Raw genomic sequence first — 19024 nt, 5'->3', positions numbered from 1 at the left:
AAGTAAAAATGTGAATGATGGTAATAAAAAGTGTTCAGTTTGATGTTGACTATTACCAGTATTCATTTTCTGATAAAGATCTATGACACAGAATGACTCTTTGAAAGTGACAGCCAGAGCTGCAGGGAAAGCACCAAACAAAGACTCTGTGAGGTAAGATTTTGTACTTAAAATCCCCCATTGATTCATCCTGGGACTTCAGACACTTGCTTCAACTTCCCATTTGGCCAGTCACACAGCCCCCGTGTATTATCTTTCCATCAGACACTGGTTTATGCCAAGCATGTTGCTGAACATGGTCGCTGATGAGCACATGGAGTGTTTTTATTTTATTTACTTATTTTTCTAATTGAGGTATAGTTGATTTACATATTATATGTTTCATGTATACAACACAGTGATCCATGATTTTTAAAGATCATTCTCCATTTATAGTTATTATAAAATATTGGCTGTGTTCCCTGGGCTGTGCAAGATACCCTTGCAGCTTATGTATTTTATATACAGTAGTTTCATACCTCTTAAACCCCTCCTCCAATGTTGTCCTTCCCCCATTGCCTCTCCTCACTGGTAACCACTAGTTTGTTCTCTATATGGAGTGTTTTAAAAATATTATTGATGAGGTAGGCATCATGTGGAAAATTGGCATTAGGTATATTTTTTTAAATATGGTTCCCACTGATAAGCAGGTACAGAAAGAACAATTAGATGTCAGGCCAAAGGTTTAAAAAAAAAGAGTGGATTCAACTGTAATTGGGAATGAAGCAAGTTTGCTCAGGGCAACACTTCCTCAGCCCCCTGGAATCTTCTACCCCCACTCTTCCCAGGAATTCATACCTATATGCAGGAATTTTACCTCCACTAACTCAGTGGTCACATGCTTGTGTGTCATAGGATATGGAGGACCAGGAACCAGTGGCTCTGTCTAAGGAACCCAGGGAAAGTGCTTAGGGTTCACTAGAAACAACAGAGTCAGGAAGCAGCTGGGTGAGGTGGTGGGCACCCAGGATGTGGTTTCAGGCCACCCGACCTTGACATCCTGGTTCTGCACCATGCTGACTTGATGACTTGGGGCAGGTTACTCATCGCCCACTGGGGATACCATTTCCTACCTTATGTTTAATGAGGAGTAAATACAAGTACCTGGTACACAGCATGTGTTTAGTGGTGCAGGCCTCTTCCTTGTATCCCTTTGCTAACTTCCTGTTGTCTCTCCGAAGGTCCACCAAGAGAAGTGACCAGCATCGAGACAGAAGCAGCATAGCATGTGCAAATACCGATGCTAAGGGCCCACCTTTCTCAGCCACAAATGACCTTGTCACATGCTGGAGGAAAGTATGCTGGTTAGCAAGGTAAATACCTTTTCTTTAATATTCCTCACTCTTTCTTCTGATGCTCTTGTCTGCTTAAAATGGAAGGTGACAATAGATAATAGAATGCCACTGTTCCCTATCCCTAGACTCCAGAGCCACGATGAAGCTCTACCAAATCCTACTAGAGGCACCATAATTGTCTGTTTCTGAAAGTTTCCAGTTACAAAGAATATACTCCTTTTTTTAAAAATGTGTAAATCTATGCAAGCACAGTTCAAAAATTCAGCTGTTGCCCTAATTGTTTTTTTTTTATTTAACTAGAAAATTAGGTATCTCATTAGTGTCCATTATTTTATTTTGGAGGGGGGGTAATAATTAGGTTTATTTATTTTGAATGGAGGTACCGGGGATCGAAACCAGGACATCATGCGTGCTAGGCATGTGCTCTACCCCTGAGCTTAGTAAGTGTCCTTTAAATGATCCCCCGCTCCTCGTCCTCAGATGAAGTCTCCTGCCACCCTGCAAGCCACCTCTCCCTCTCTTCCTTACGTAGCTCCCTTCGTGGCAAACCCTCAACTCACATGATCTGGTCCATGCAACTCCCACTCCTTCATCTCCCTGCCTTTCACCGATGTTCATGGGATGCTTTAGACCTCAGTGCTTTTTTCACTTCTTCATTATTTTCTTCTACTTCTTTTTCACATCACTATGTTCTCAAATTTCAAAACGTACATAAGCAAATGTAGAATGGAAGTGCATACATGCTCTAAGACTCTCCAAAGGCACCTTCTCCATCTCTACCTCACAGAGGCACCCACAGCACTGGTGGCACAGCAAAGAGTCAGCGTTTTCAGAAAGTCAACAAGTTCATACCTGGCTGGGACTGTCAGATGAACACAGTTTAAAAATAGAGCTAAAACCCAACTTCTCTACTTGGCAAAATTATGTTTTTGTATTTAGTGCTCATTTTGGAAGTCAGCCTGAGATACTTGCCCTCTTATGAACACATTATCTGAGCTATTAAATGAAATGAAATAATGATTGCTACTCACCCCCTGTTACGATATAATCAGAATTACCTCTAATAGGGGAAAACTGGAAAACATGGCACATTCTCCAACTCACTTAAAATACATTAATAGCTTAGTGGTAGCATCTTGGATTTAAAAAAGCAATGGCATTCATCGTCCAGGAGACAAGTGAGTGGAGAGAAGGGCGCTTTATAGACTCTCTCTGAAGAAGTTGGTCAAGAATGACTAAACACTGTACAGTTTTCAAGACAGAACTAATTTATGAGAGCAAAGCTAAAAATCCTTTTCCTTATCAAAATTTTTTAAAGTTCAGGGAGGGTATAGCTTAGTGGTAGAGTGCATGCTTAACATGCACGAGGTCCTGGGTTCAATCCCCAGTACCTCCATTCAAAAAAAAAACCAAACAAATAAATAAATAAACTTAATTACCTCTCACCCTCCCAAAAACATAAAATAAAAATTTTAAAGTGCTTATCCATGTATTACCTGATTCCTTTCTCATTTTGATTTATGATCAGGATTTCAAAGCCTGGAATGTAAATGACTTAGCTAAAAATCATTATTGAACTTCTAAAATTCCACTCAGAACAACTACCCAAAATGAAACCTCTTCTATATGAAGTACTTGAGCAAAACCAAGTTAGAATTTCCATGGAAACAGTCTGGAACTCTTGAAGGAGAAGCGAGGACACAAGTATGAAAATGCATGAATTTATTTTTTGGTTCCTCTTCACCACTGCCCCTCCAAACCTTAGGCTGTCATCTTAATGAACACTTTCAAGCCTCAGAGGGAATTAAGAACAATATTTGATGGGAGTGAGGAAAGAGCTAAATATATTTCCCCTGTGAGAGAAATATATTCCATCATCTTCTCATCTCCCCTTCCTTCTGCTATCTGGGCAATCTTTCCATCTTTCACTGTTACTTCTGTGCCACTCTGGCTGTACAGCTAGTTTAGCTGTGACTTGGGACAGAATAAAGATAACATCGTGAGATAATTTTGTCCTCTTTTGGAAGGGTCCTTTCATACAAGACAACTGAGGTCAGTTTTCAAATTAATATTCTGTATTTTCCCACCATGTAATTTTCATTTGCCAATAGTTCAGAATTCCTAAAATGCTCTTGGATCAGGTAACTCATTTGATCAGTACAATCTGAAAGGGAAACAGTGCCATTAGGTTGGGTTCTATCAACTCCCACGTTACCAGTTTAGAGGGCTTACCCTGCTGGTAAGTAAAGAAACCAGGACTCTGGCCAGCTCTTTGCATCTCAGACCATTGCTTTCTCCAACTCTACCAATACGACTAGCCTCGTGACCAGTGTAGACACAGTATCATGGCTACTCTCTCCTCTTTAGTAGGTATTAAGAACTTTTATTTATTTACTTTTAGAAATACAGTTTTAGTTTGATAAAGTAAAAATCTTGCTCTAACTGCTCATATTGATATTGGTATAAGATCAGCAAATACCTCCAAGAAAGGCATAGTCAGGGTTAGGTGGACTTTTGGCTTCCCTGAGGATGGCTATTTTTGACAAGCTTTTCCCAGAACCGTCTGACCTATTTTTAATCGATAAATCAAATAATGTTTCATTTTAAAGCTCAGCAATCAATATATGACTTATGGAGGACAAAAGTGACCTTTCATAAATCCGAAACATTGAATGTAGAACACGTCTTCCGGAATAAAATAATCATTGCTGCAATGACTGAATTAAGTAGCTTAGAAATTATTTTACTGATCCAAGATAAAACCTCGGGGCACAATAATCTCTCTCCCTAGGGATAAGGTGGTATCTATTTATCTTTGGAAAATTAAAGGCAGTTAAAGTTGGAGAATGTGATGGCTCTAAATAGGATGATAGCTGTCATAAAGTAGAAAATGTGATGCAATCTGTTATAACTTTCTGCTACTTGTAATTTTTAAAAACTCTTGGAATTCAGTAGAAGAAATTATACCGTGGGTTTGGGCAATATTAAGACCAAAGGAGCAACAGACAACACATTCCATAATTAATTTACCATATACACTTTGACAATCAATATGACATATTCATTTGATGTTCTAATACACACCTTATTAGATATTGCCACATAATCATGGACCGAAATTTAAAAATGGAAACATACTAATAGGTGATTTCCTCTTTGGTTAGATTTTGCTATACAGCATTATAACTACTAGCAGGAATCATTTATCTAGAGTTTACTATACACTTGACTCTGTGCCAAGTAGTTGGTATACTTTATTTTATTTACCATTTAAATAACTAGGATAAGATTAGATATTACCGTCCCAATATTATAGGTGAGAAATCAATAAAAACCTCACCCTAAAAGTGGATTACAAAAAGCAATGTGTCCCATGCATATAGCTAGAACACGGTAGAGGTTAGCACCAAACCTCAGTTTACCTGTTAAGTTTACCTGTGAGGTTTGCCAAACCTCAGTTTCACTGTGTTACTCCAGCTTCCAACCGACTGTGCCCCTCTACAGCCCACTTCTTCCAAGCCATCTTCTGGTAACCAGTTATCCATGAATAGTCCTTTAAGGCTCACTGTTGGAGGAAGACCTCTATCATTCACTAAGCATAAGGCAGATACTGAGTTAATGAAATTTACTTAAAAGGTATAAAAACGGGGCATCTGGGGAGCTTTCTGCTCACTGAAAATGTTACCTATAAATTATGGCCATTAATTCTGGTTAAAGGGAAAACTCATTCCACCTTTATGATAAAACCAGAAACAAGCAGTGCAACAGAAGTTTTTAAAAATTATATTTAATACAAGTGAATAGATTAGAAGATCTGAAATGTTATAAAGCAATATACACAATGAATAAATAATTTGCACAGGAGAGTCATGTCTACATTACATAATACTGTCTAGTATGGGAATACTTAAATCCAGTGATAATGGAGAAAGTCCATAAAAATGCTAACCTGTCTTCCCTTGTATGAAATTGTTCAAGTATAAAAATCCAATACAGTGTAAAATAGTATTCAATTTAGTTTTAGAATAAAAATTGCAAGTATTGCAGTTTCAGAAGAAAAATGTAAAGCAGCATTTAGAAAACTACATAAACTATGTAAGAAGGGTGTTAAACTAATGAAGTAGCCATAAATGAGAATTACACGAGCAAAAATCGGAGAAGGAAGCGTGAAACTAGCAATAGATCCTGTTTAAAAAAACCTAAAGCCTAAAATAAACTAAAATGTGTTAATGTAAGAGTACTCTCTTATACAGTGCACATATGAATTTAAATAAATCCAAGTCAACATCTTTAGTTGAATAGGTTAATATTTAATATGCTACATCTAGACCTACTAAATAATTTATGCCATGAGATGAATACATAATTTTACAGTGTCACATCTAAAGTTCCTTTCTTTAGAGTGCAGCATAGTAAAACTTAAAAATAAATATCTTAAATAGCATTACTATTAAGGCACAGTATAAACCACATTATCATTAACCTTTGAAGAATTGTAATCTCAGTAACCTTGTTGTCTCTTGTACTGTATTCACTAATAAATAGTCTTAAATATGACTCTGAAATAGATACTAAAAAGTGTAAAATTATTTAAAAAGGGAACAAAAAATAAATGTCCTTAAGACAGTTCTTAAGGGTTTAGAGTCTGCAAACTTTGCCTGCCTTTAATCATAAGCCACGAGTCGACACAATAAATAGAAAGAGAAGGCTGTTGTAGGAAAAGCCTGATCCTATTTCAGAATCAGAATTGCTGACACCAGCAGATACAAGTTTCCCAAAATTGAAACAGGATGGGGAGAGGGATTAGAATGTGACAAGCTCATCACACAAGCACAAGTGATGTGTTCTTTCCAGAACTGTGTGTGTTATTGATTGTCTGTACAGCTGTTGCACCCATTCATTTCCACATCACTTGTTTCACAGTCCCACTCATCCACTGCGTAGATGAGAAAATAGCTTTGGTGCCTGTCCACTGTTTCACCCACTGCCACGCTCCTAGATTGATTGTTCGATGCCCATTTTTCAAAGAGTAAGAACACTACCTTCTTACCTCAAAAAGTTCTCCAGGCCATAGTGACTGCGAAAAATGACAATCAGTGCTTTCACCATTTTTTTTTTTTAAATCTGCTTTTAAATGTAATTCAAGCTACATATTGCTCACTCTGTATTCCCTGGTTCAACTGGATTCAAATAGCATTTTCTAACTTGTAAAAGGCAGTTTGCTTCCCTGATACTATAAAAAGAGCAAAAATAAAAATCCCATTTATAAAAGTGAAGTTCCATTGTTACTCCTGCCGGCATTTCGTAGCGGCCTTTCATTTACTCAGGCTCTTTGGGTTTGATTTCCGAAACTGCGCCCACTCCCCCTCACTCTCATCTCTTTCACATCTAGAACCCTACCGGAGTATTAAAAATAATAATTCTGCTTCACAATAGCATAGCTTTTTTTTTTTTTTTTTTAAAGCTGTTAAGTCAACGTTAACGCTCTGATTAGCTACTGAAAATTGGGGAATCGGGAGGGAAAAGAGAGAAACAATTCGACTTTGATCGGAGGGCTGGCCTATTGCATCCGGTCCGTCTGCAGCTGCTGGGGCTGGTACTGGCCGAAGGCGGCGGCGGCGGCCGCGGCGGCGGCGGCGGCGGCCGCGGTCCCAGGCGCGGCGGCGGTGATTGGCTGCTGCACGGCGTAGCCGTAGCCCCCGGCGGTGACGTAGCCCGCGGCGGCGGGGGAGGCGGCGTACGGGTACTGCTCGTAGGCGGCGGCCGCGGCAGCGGCGGCCGCGGCGGCCGAGTACTGTGCGTACGCGGCGCCGGTGTAGTCGATGTAAGGTGTGGTGGAGGCGGCGGCCGCCGTGGGCTGCACGTGTGGGATGACCACCCCCGGCTGCACGAAAGCCTGCGGATAGACATAGTGGGCAGGTATCCTGTTGAGAAACGGAAAACAGAGTCAGGCAGGAGTCGCCTCCTGTCTGGAGCGTGGCTCGTTCAGAGATAAGACAGACTCAAATTTAGTGGTTATTATGAGCATAGGGTTGCCACAATATCTCCTTGCCAGCGATCTGTGCAAGTCCTCTGGCGGTAGCCCAAACCATGGAGTGCCCCGGAAGGAGTTCAACAATGAAAATGGGATGCCCTCCCTGCCAGAATTTGTTATTTAGGATCTTTTTAGAACCAATAAATATCATCGAGAAGAAGTTTGGAAAGCTAAATCAAAGTTCATGAGGGCCTCGCACACAAGAGGTATTTAATAAATGCTTAATTGACGAAGACTTCAACAAATTTTGTAATCGGTTCGTCCACCAAAAATGGTTTAGCAAATAGAAGAATTCTTCGCCGTGAATAAAGGACTCAGAAGGGAAGCCGTGATCGTTTAATTCCGTAAGGGTGTTGGCCAGTTTCTGAAAACTAAATTTCAAGAAAATCCCTGTTTATTATCATGGCAACCCTACTTGAAATTGCTATGCAGACTCAGCACACATTAATCTCTCTGCAACCTCAGTCACCCTTATTAAAAATAATAATAAAAAAGAAGCAGGCGACAAAATAAAAAAAGGAGTTTAAAAGTTCACAAGTGTGGTAAACACAGCAGAATCACACTTCTCAAACGAACTGTAGTGCAGCTCACTCTATCACAAGAGGCTGTTGTGGGAAGCTACAGAAATGCTATTAACATTCATGGCAGTGATTCCCAAAGAGATGTGCAGCACGCTTGTCTTTCTTTCTTTCTTTCTCTCCATTAAATTCATAAGGACACAAGGGTCAATCAAACCTGTTTGACTATCAGGCAACCGAAGGTCAGCCAGCTTGTTTATCTCTATGCAAGACAGACAGAAGGGGTTTTGGGGAAATGATGAGGTTGAGGGAAAAGGCAGGGATAGGGAAACACAACTAAATATTTCTAAAATTAATATCAACTCAAAAGGATTACATAATAATAAGGTTAAGGAAACATTTTTTTGTGTGTATCTACTAAACTCTTGTTTTATCCTCTAACTCAACAGAAATAGATTTATTAAGCGTATCTGTTTTAAATCTTCCCTACTGGTAGATGTTTTATACAAATCAATTCTATTACTAGGTATTCTCCTACAAAAGTTCTAGAAAGTGAAACAAAATCGAGGACCTTTCAAAATTATACATTCAGAGGTCACATACAAGACACATTCCAATGACCTTACTTAAAAGTTAATTTTGTTAAAAAAATAAATCACAAGAGGTATTAAAAAAAAACATGCATCTCTATCCTCACTCTTGTGATTCATAGCTGCCCACTTAAAATGCTACCATTAATACCTGACTTATTTTCATCCTTCTTTAGAATAATCTCCATCAAAACCGCCTATATTTCTAAAAATATGACACTATGATGCTATCTGGTTATTACCAAAGGCAACTTACAAGAAGTACAAGCACAAGGAACAATCTTGCAAATTTTAAAACCTCAAAACAGAAAACTTCAAGTCTAGATTTCAAAACCATAAATTTTGCTTCGCCTTTCCCGAGTTTTACTGAAATCACTCATTAATGAACATCCATGGAAAAGATGAATTTATCACAGAGGGTAGTGAACTTTGACCCCAATGATAAAAATACACTCAATTTTACTAGACTTGTAGATCTTTCCCAGTGCCAGGAGAAACGACGTCATCAAGTGTTTCTGAGGACACTTAGAGATGTTCTTGACTGCTTGTCAGAAACCAGACGCGTGGTCATGCACACACTCAGAACTTCTCAGCGGGTCAGGTGACTGGCTCACTCACAGCGACAGGTGTGGCTTTATGAAACACTGTCCCTGGAGGCCGCCGTGTCCACGATGTGCAGACACGGCTGAGAGAGCCTACAGTCATGCCAGTTTGCATGTGGTGACGGACAGCAGGGGCTGCAGCCGGGCTATTTTTGATCCTGTCATGCGACAAGGGTTTCCAGCGGGTAAAATGTCTTTATAAGGCCAAAGTAAAACATCTATCAGCTGCAAAGGCCAGCCAGTATGAATCTCACTGATACTGAAACATTAACCCCTGAACTCCCGAAGCTCCAAGGACAATATGATGGCTGCTAGGCTTGTATCTTTGAATAAAGGTGGTAACTGAAAATAAGTTTAGCCCACAAAAAGGCAGGATAAAATTGTGTGTGTGTGTGTGTGTGTGTGTGTGTGTGTGTGTGTGTGTGTGTGTTTGAAGAATGCTTTAAATGATAGCTAAGCAGGGCTGCCTGCAGGACTCTTGCCCCTGTATTTTTTTTTTTTACATTAATAGTTTTCATTTGATAATGCCAGCCAATCAGAGTATAAAGTTCCTTGGAATATCAGAAACCTACATGAAGTCTGGCAAGAGTTAGGATGACATCTGGAAGGCAAATGAAACCCTAGAGTATTTTAAGGCTCAGAGAAAGGACGACCCAGGAGCCCATAGAAAGACGAAAATATCTCAGTCCAGGAAGGGAGGCAGTATTGGACTTAAGGGTGAGGTGGCACTGTGGAAGCAATTCCTGTATTAGGAGTTCCTTTAATAGTCTCCAGAGCCCATTACAGCAATTTGGGAATCTCCCTCCTACTAGACAGATACCAGCATCCTTCCCCTCACTGAATCACAGACTGTACATCCTAGCAGTAATAAAAACACAAGAGCAAAACAGACACCTTGGGCAATTTTCAAAGAAAATTTGCTACGTTTTCCTTTTCTTCCTACCTCTTCAAGGCCCTTCTGATGTCTCTCTATGACTTTTGACATCCTTAAGGGTTTCCTCTTCCAACCTATCACAGAAATGCTGACAAGTCTTCATCTCATTCACTGGTACAAAGTAATCTAAGTCCCTAACCTTGTACCAAACTAAGTGCACCATTTCTTAAACTTTGGCCTGCCAGGCCTTTTACACTTCTGGCTCCAAAAGACTTTTTTCCCCAGTATTTCTTCCCACCTTTCCTTGAACCTGGGTCAGCCGGACCACTGTTGACTGGACATGCCACACGTTCCTAGAGCCTCACCTTGGCTGGTGACACCCCTCCGCCAGAGCTGCCAATCCTCACTCTGTCTCTACCTGGTGAAGTCCCAGCCCCATCCAGCCTAGCTCTACCGCTACGTGTAAAGCTTCGGGAATTTGCTTCACCTTGTAGTCTCACATATTTCTCATAACTGAAATGAACGTAATATTTCTCACCCTGAATTATTGTGTATTAAATAGAATTATCTGTGTGAAGAGCCTACGATAAGGAACATACTCACTGCAAAAGTTCCCTATCCTCCCTCATGACCTTTAAAATCTAGGTCAGCTTCTACCTCCTTCATGAAGACTTCCTGGATCCCACCCACCTGATGTCACTCTGCCTCATCTGAAGCCATATGGACAGCTTTCTCGATGCTTCTCAGTTTTCTTATGAGATTACAGGAGAGAGTGGAGTGGTGTCTCTTTGGCTACAGCTTGACACAGAGGAAAGAACATGGCTTTTGAGGTCAGGCAAACCATGATTCCCAGCCTAGAACCAGACTCTATCACGTAGTAGCCCCTGTGGAAAGTTAATTAACCTCCCTGAATCTCAGTTTTTTCATCCGTGGAAAAGACACTAACAGTGCCTTCATCAAATAATTATTGATAATGAAATTATATAATTTATGTAAATCGTTTATCAGTACTAGGCATGTTGCAGGTGTCGAATTCCTGTTAGTTATGGTCCCTCCTGCCCTCCTTGGTGGACAGTATAATACCTAGAATGTGTTAACACAACCAGCATAAAACTTAGCACTTAAAGGAGTACTGAGTAAATGTTTAAGTGTATTTCAACCTGATCTGAACTAGCCTGGAATTCACCTACAGATCCAAAGTTTCTCCTCCCCAAGGTTTTGATAAGAAAATGCTTCTTTCAAATATAAAATATTTATAAGCTACTGTTTAGCAAATCCGCACATTTCTATACATCTGCCCACTGTGTTACATCAGAAATTCCTTCAGGCTAAAATTTTCTCTTTAAAGGTTCAAAGTAATCTGGGGGCCATTTAAGGACTATATATAAAAAAAAAAGTTTAGTTCCTAGAATTTCAAACAAGTCAAGTAAGATTAAAAATTCTCAAGCTTCTTTCCAGGCCTAAAATAGAACATTTGGCATTCAGATAGAATTTAGGATGACCAGGTGTGATTTGTTAGGTACAGACTCTGGGAGTTGGAGCTGTGTTAAGAACCCCTTAAAAAAGAAAGAGAAGGCTTGCTTAGTCTATCTGGAGTGCTGTCTATTTCTAATGAGAATCTCAAGTTCAGACAATTTATGCAAACAGTAATAATCACCATCCTTTATAAAGACAGCTCATATGGGAAGGGATGAAAAACCAATAGTTCCTACTAAAAACATGCTTGATTTGAAATTCCTACATGACACATTTTATTCTGGTTGTTATTACCCTTGTGCTACTTTCTTTCTCAAGAAGCTATGAGACTACCACAACCAGTCCACAGTTTTATGTCTAGCTCTCAGGACACTCCATAAAAAGTCTGGTTTCTCCACGCACTGAGTCTTTTCTCCACGCACTGAGTCTTTTCTCCTCTGTGCTCATGCTCTCATCCTGTACCCTTCAGACATGTTCCTTCTTCCTAGTACCTGTTCAGGACATACCCAGTGGTCCAAGTCTAGCTCCAGTCATCACGAAGCCTTGTCCAACTCCTCCAACTCTCTGATTTTCTTGCTATTCTGAATTCCTTTTGTACTTAATACCGAGTAATTTAGCAATGAACAGTTCCCAATTGGTTGGTGTTAGTCTTGCTTCCTAAACTCAAGTGCCATCTCCTTATTTTGTACTCCTGACTAGCACGGAGAAAAATAAACATGCTAAGACCAGTTGATGGATTTAGTTGTCTAACAACCGTTTGGAGATTATTAATGTGAGATCATGCCTAAGTTCACCATCACTCCTTAAGATGTCTGTTCCCCTCCCCAATCCTACCTTAAATGTAGTCTAGACCAAGGAGAGGGGATCCACAGAAGTATGTGGACCCACCAACCCACCATTGTCAGTAGCCAGAACGGTTTGAATGGGGCATTAATAAAAAGGAAATATGAAGGCCGTTTGTCATCTATTGGATAGAAGACTCTAATATGGTTTAAAAAAAAGTAAGAGTTGGTAGTAAGAGTGAAGTACCGATCTATTAAAGGGACGGTTATAAAGAAGGGATTCATGGAAAATATAACTTGACTCTTCCCAGTCAAATTATTATTACTTTCTTGGATCTAGTCTTGGAGACACATAAGGTAGACAGAGTCCAACCTTCCAGGTCACACATGTAGATGTTTAGGTGCTGAGCTAGACAAGAAATGACTGCTGAGGATGAAACACTTCCAAACAGTTAGAATATTTAAGAAGGGAGTGTAAATCTCCGGCATGAGAGTTACAGCCATGCTGATCAGGTAGAATACAGATGAAACAGACCCTAGGTGTTCAGAATAAACTGAAGCGGTTGGGGCTCTCCCATCCATATCACGTCTGAATGGAAGGGAAATGAGGGAGCTTGGATTAGGAGAGCTGGTAATCAAAAACCTCACAGAACACAAATCGACACCAGCCATTTACCTGAGTCAGGTCTGAACGGTGAAAGTTAGTGCTACTCTACTGAAAACGCTGGCTACTGTTAGTGAAATCTAATGAGTCGTTGATCCTTTAAATGAGAAGGTCTAAAAGTGGATACACGTTGCCAAAGAAAGAACCCCATTCCCAGAAAAACTCCCCAGGAAAACAGAAATTTAGGACATGCAAGCAATGAATCTGTATTCTTACAGAGGGAAATCACACCATTTAGCACTCACTACAAAAATACGGTTAAATGGAAGTCACAGGCTACAGCTTCAAAGCAAGGAAAATAAAAGGCCCTTTGCTTCCCATGGCAAAGTCAAAAGTCAACACCCATCAACACCACCACCAAAACCCAAAACACAAAGAGCCCCTTCCCCGAGGAAAAGAAAACACTTTCACTACAGCTCTTTTCAATTAAGTAAAAAAGCACACAGTTTAGCTATCAACACCACTTCATTACTGTAATAAATAAAATAAAGCACACGGAGGTCTATTGACTATTGTGAAAAATAAAACAACACCACCAACATCCATGCATCGTTAATCACCATCTGAGCTTGTGTGTCTGAGTCTACTGGTTACAGAGTTTAACTCCAAACAGAACTATTCCACCTCTTATCATGGTATCCTTCTGATCAGTTAGCTTAACTGTATACGAGCCCTGTCAGGTTAGAAAGAGATAAATACAATTGAGTCAAGTTGAACAGCAGTCACGGTGTCGGGACACAATCGTCTTGTACACAAGTCATACCTGGTATTTTGTTTTGTTTTGTTAATCATAAGCTCAAAAATGTGTCTGTTTGGAGGCTGCATACTTGGTCAGATAACTTGACTCATCTAAAAACATTTATGTTATCGGCATTAAAAATACACAAACATATGTAAATATGTATAACCAGGAACATTCTGTGACATGATGGCCTTGACTGGATATAATGAAGAGGCAAGTTAACAAGTGGTAGACATATTGAATCAGAGGAGGGTCTGATTAACTGACTTACCCAAAAGGTCTCTGTATAAGGGCTGGATGAAGCTGTTGAACACCAAAGGCAAAACCTAACAATAAAACATATCATATTTTCTGCTTGTGCACGATTAGGCATTTATTACTGCTACATATAAAATACACCTTTTCACTTAGAAAAAGTAATTATTCTTTTAATACTTTAGAGAAAATACAATAAATATGTTTTTAAAAGCCATTTTACTAATGTTATCGTTGATCTAAATGAGAATTTTAATAAATATTATAAATATACTTTTAAAAGTCATTTTACTAACATTATCATTGATCTAAACAAAAATTTTAACAGGCTACAAGTGGAAACTAAAAATGATCTGCAAAGTTTAGTTGACAGACACAGAATAAGACCTTAGAAAATTAGACCTGTGAGAAGTTCTTGTGGAAAGAAAGCAAGAATAATAGGGCTTGATAATGAAGTTACATGTCACAAATAGTCCTACAACTCTGAATCATTATTTTAAAAAAGTCTTTTTCTTAATTTGGAAAATTCTGGAATGCTCTGGACAATGCTTTGGAAGATTATGGATTTTATAGATTATAGTATTAAAGTTCACAAAAACAAACTCTTCTTTCTTTTCTGGATAGTGTACACACACACACACCGTATTAGACAAATACGTTTTTTAATGCTCATGGATATTTGCATATGTACTCCCTTTAGTGACAACCTAGTTTCCCAGTAAATCTATTTGGATGGAAGTGTCCACCTCTTTCCAAAATCTCAGGTGGAAAGACTTAAGAGTGAAGAGCATACAACTTAAAGTTGCGTGCTGAAGCAAAAGATTTTATTTGTTCTATAGTCAACTCACAATTATATGTGCTAATACAATAGGCAGTGTTGTAAAATAATCCCAAAGGTCACGATTTCACATAGACAAAATTCTGCTCCTTTTTGGTGACTAATAGCTATGTGACTTTGGAGTAAACCATTTCTCATGTCTTAAGCATCAGTTTCTTCATCTGTAACAGACGGGCCCTAGAGTACCTGAAATCTCTCCATTTCTTTCATCGCTAATATTCTGTAATTTTATATTACATTTACCATCCAGACACCACCCCCTCCCTGTGCTTCTCTCTTCGGTCAGTGTTCAAGCTGGATTGCCTGCTCGGAACACAGGGCAGCTGGTGGCAAAAGGAGAGAAAACACTAGGCAGGTAAGTATAACCAGCTGGAGTTGACAAATTTGGTCTGTATCATCCACGTGTGGATGATCTACAAGTGGCTACAAAGCGGAAAATGGGGACAGAGGACTATGGCTGTATACAGGAAACAGAGGAGTCAAACTCAAGTCTGAGTGTGCACAAACTGTCCCTCAGATCTGTTTTTTGCCCATAGGTACATTTCAAGTCCACAAAGGAGTGTGTACAGCTCTCATCTATCTTTATTGCCTTGGTAGAATAACCAGCCATGGTTTGACTTCACTAAACACACCTACAGATTCTCAGGGAACCAGTGTCTTCTGAATCAGGGATTCATTCTATTCAGAAGTGGGGGTCTCTAGTGGAGGAAGGAGGGACTCAAGCAACATTTCTCACCTGGTTGCATGATCCTTGGTTTTGCTCCCAAGTATGCCAGATTCACGTTGGCCTTCCTGCCATCAATGATGGGGTTGGGATCCTTGCAGGCTCTTTCAGCAGCAGCCCGGTCAGCCATGGTGACCTTAGCAACACACACACATAGACATACACACAAAGCTCTAAATCAGCCCCTGAAGGAAACTGAGAATCACTGGAAGAAGTCATTCGTGTTAATGAAACTGAAGGGGTTCTTAAACTTTTTTTTTTCTTTCTTTCTTTCTTTTTTTTTTTTTTTTTCTTTTTTGGCAGGAACTTACTCCTTGATCCAAAGGAATAAGAAGAAAACAGAAACGAGGAAAGAAAGAAATACCACCCCCACCCCCCTAAGTCCTAAGGGTGCTGGTAGGGCCTAGCAGAGCTCTGGAAGCCTGAATTTCGTCTTAGAACTCCTCTAGGTCCCCCCTCCCCCGACCATTCCCCAGGTCCCTACCCGGCTTGAGAGGCACTGTTTGCTCTAAAGAAAGACCAGCTTCACATCCGCCCGGTGTTCCCAACCCCATAAACACTCCCCAACGACAATAGCTATTGTCCTACGCTACCCGCTCCTCGGCAGCTGAATTTGCACGCTTAAATCTCCAGGAAGCTTACTATGCTCTCTTTCAGTTCGGCAAAGAGCCAAAGGATCATCTTTGCAATTAAAAAAGGGGGGGGGGGTGACATAAGAAGAAGAGCCCCAGACCTCCTGGGGTGTCCCCTCCCTGCCCCAGCCGGAACGCCGGGAAGACAACGCATTTTTACAAAGCAACAGCGCGCTCAACCACCGGCCTCTACCCTGGGAGTGCAATTCCAAGGGGCTGCGGCCCCTCTTTTCTAGTCCCCCGCACCCCCAAATCCAGCAGTCTACAGTGCTCTCCCTCCACCCCTGCTCCGCCTTTCCCCCGGCACCGCAGCGCTCTCGGTCCGCTCGGAACCCCGCGAGGCAGGCGCCGGCGCGCGCAAACTTTCAGTTCAGCTGGGAGCAAAGGGGCAACACTGCTCTCGCCCGCGGGGTTCCTCGCTCGGTCCTGCTGAGCCCCTCACTCCAAACTCCGACCCTCGGCCAAGCGCCACTCTGTCTCTCCCCGCCCCTGCGGTCCTCGGTTTCCCCGCCGGGCTCTTTGTCACCCACCCCTCCCCCCCGCATCCACGCAACTTACAAATCCATAGCCCCGGGACTTGCCCGTCTGCCGGTCGGTGATGACCACCGCCTCCTCGATCTCGCCGAAGACCTCGAAGTACTTGCGCAGGCTGGCGTCGGTGGTGTGGTAGGGCAGCCCCCCGACGAAGATCTTGGTGTACGTCGTGTCCTTCTGGGTCGTGTGCATCTTCGCGCCCGCCCCGCGGCTCGGGCTCCGGCTGCGGCTGCGGCTGCGGCTCGGGCAGCGGCTGCGCCTCCTCCTCCGGCTTCGCGTCTCCCGCACCCTTTCGGGGCCGCCGCGGGCCAAGGGCGAGCTCGGGGGCGAGGGCGGCGGCGCGGCGGGGGCGAGCGGCTGGGGGCGGCCGAGGGCGCGGGGCGCTCGGCTGCTGAAGTCGCCGGCAGCCTCGGAGACTTGACTTCGCTCTCTCCTCCCGCCCCCCCTGCCGGTCACGGTACAAATTCTCCGGATCGTCTGGGTTAGGCTCCGGTTCTGTAGGATGTGCAAACGGTTTCCACTCACCCGGCGGGGAGGCCAAAAATGAAAACAGAGGGTGGTCCACAAGCGAAGAACGGGGTGCGTTTAGAGGTAGATTTTCCTTCCTTACGATTTAGGTAGGTGTCTCGGGTCGGCGGTGAGAGCGTCCGGGCGCGGAGGTGGGCGGGCGGGGGGCGCGGCGGCCGGGCCCGGCGTGGAGGACTCCGCGCGGCTTCGGCTCGGGTTCTGTCGCTCCCGCCGCGGAAGCTGGAAGACAAGTGGCGAGGACAGCTCGCCACCTCTCTGCTCCCTTCCCCCGCGGGCCGGGGGTCGGCGCCCGGCTGGGGAGGGGGCGGGCCGGACGCCTGCGATTGGCCGCGGCCGCACCTGGGGCGCCGGGCGCCGCCGCCCCCCAGCTGTTGGAAACAGCTGCTTCTCTCCCCGCGCGGCGCGGCGCTGGGCGGCCGGCTCGGACTCTGGAGCCGGCGCTGGGGTAGGGCTGGGGCTGGCTGCAGGCGGCCTGGCCCTCGGCGTCGCCTGCCCTAACCCGTCAAAGTCCAAGGGACTCAGTGTGCGGCCCCAGCCGGGGCCTGGGGCGCGGGGACTGCGCCCGAGGAGGGAGCTGCGTCGCTTTCCAAAACGGCGACGCGAGCTCTTTGCGCTCCGCCACAGTGACAAGGCCGGCGACCCGGTCTGAAGAGCTGGGGGCCCGGAGGCCTGGGGGCGGTTCGCTAGCAAGCCAGTTGCCTCCGGGGCGCGGAGGACCGACGAGCTCGGCCAATGGTACCAGCGTGGGATACTCCCCGGTCCCGAGAGGGAGGGCCGCCAACCTTCCTTGACCCCAAAGAGCCAGTGCTGGGGACAACCAGCGCGGGAGAGCCAGGAGGAAGGAAAAAAAGAAAAAAAAAAAAAAAGGTCTGACCCTCGGGTGTGCTGGGGAGAACCATTAGCTTTCATTGCTCAACGCCCAGCCAAGCTAAGCAATCGTAGACACCTGTCAGGCACCGCCTTCTATTTCAGAGGACCATAAATTAGTACTTGACCTCACAGTTACCAAATTTGTGTTTCCACCCTAACTTACTCCTCCCGAACTATTTGGAAAAATTGGTAGAGATTTCTCATCATAAATCCTGTTGTTTTTTCTCCCTAGGCAAAGAATTAATCTATCTCCTGTTTGAATTGCAGGAACGTTAGGGACTCGACCTCAACTGTTTTATCAGGAATAATTGTAAAAGGTGTAATTTTGGAAATCGACTTGTTACATAACCACTGGTTTTGACCAGCAAACCTTTAAAGCATTTGTAGAAACTGCAGACTCTAGTGCCGCCCATATATATTTATTTTTATATATCAGCTTTTTGCAACTTCTTTTTATCAAGAGTACATTCAATTAGGCTGTAAAATCATGGTCATATTTGAGGTTTGGATGAAGATATTTAATGTGAACAGAATGCTTCACCCACCACTGCTGGCACACAATTTGCTTTTAAGTCATTTCCACCCGGCCTGTCCGCTGAAGTCCACAGAATAATTGCCCCAGGCCACATTTATTCCCTTTAAAGCAGTTCAGTATGTTAACCTATTAGAGGGGCACATACTTCTGTTCCTCTTTCCAGGGCACCTTTGCAGTCAGCCCGAAAGGATGAGATATATTGCATTTGCAAAAGTTAATGGGAATGCAAATATTCTTGTACAAAATGTTAAATTCAGTTTTTCCTCCTGCTGACTTCTGCATGAGGTTGGCCTTTTGAGGTCATCAGTTTCTTTAAGTTTGAACTCCCAGTGGCAGATATGGAGAAATAAGAAATCTAAACTTTTTTTGGAAAATACTTTTAAAATCCAATTGAAAAAAACTATTTTGCAGACCTATGAGAGCCAGAAAGTGAAGCTGTAAACAACACCCTCTCCTCATTGCTTAAGTATAAGTACAGGTTTAAGAGGAACT

The 19024-nt window shown here is 42.7% G+C and overlaps 1 protein-coding gene and 1 non-coding gene across 2 annotated transcripts; one reads left to right on the top strand and one right to left on the bottom strand.

The window, feature by feature from the left end:
- The first annotated feature begins 2657 nt into the window (after window positions 1-2657).
- TRNAV-AAC (transfer RNA valine (anticodon AAC)) lies at window positions 2658-2730 on the top strand. Its single transcript has one exon. It is a non-coding gene; the product is annotated as a tRNA-Val (tRNA).
- A 2371-nt stretch (window positions 2731-5101) lies between these two features.
- On the bottom strand, window positions 5102-17857 carry RBM24 (RNA binding motif protein 24). Its single transcript, XM_074348137.1, has 4 exons — window positions 16624-17857; window positions 15446-15569; window positions 13888-13942; window positions 5102-7258 (listed from the first exon to the last, which is right to left on the bottom strand). The coding sequence occupies exons 1-4, from the start codon at window positions 16789-16791 to the stop codon at window positions 6895-6897; spliced, it is 711 nt and encodes a 236-aa protein (XP_074204238.1). The 5' UTR covers window positions 16792-17857; the 3' UTR covers window positions 5102-6894.
- Window positions 17858-19024: the final 1167 nt, after the last annotated feature.

This window comes from Camelus bactrianus, chromosome 20, assembly GCF_048773025.1.
Source record: "Camelus bactrianus isolate YW-2024 breed Bactrian camel chromosome 20, ASM4877302v1, whole genome shotgun sequence".
In the NCBI taxonomy this organism is placed as follows: Eukaryota; Metazoa; Chordata; class Mammalia; order Artiodactyla; family Camelidae; genus Camelus; species Camelus bactrianus.
Note: the sequence above shows the minus strand (reverse complement) of the source record. Positions and strands in the feature narration are given on the sequence as shown.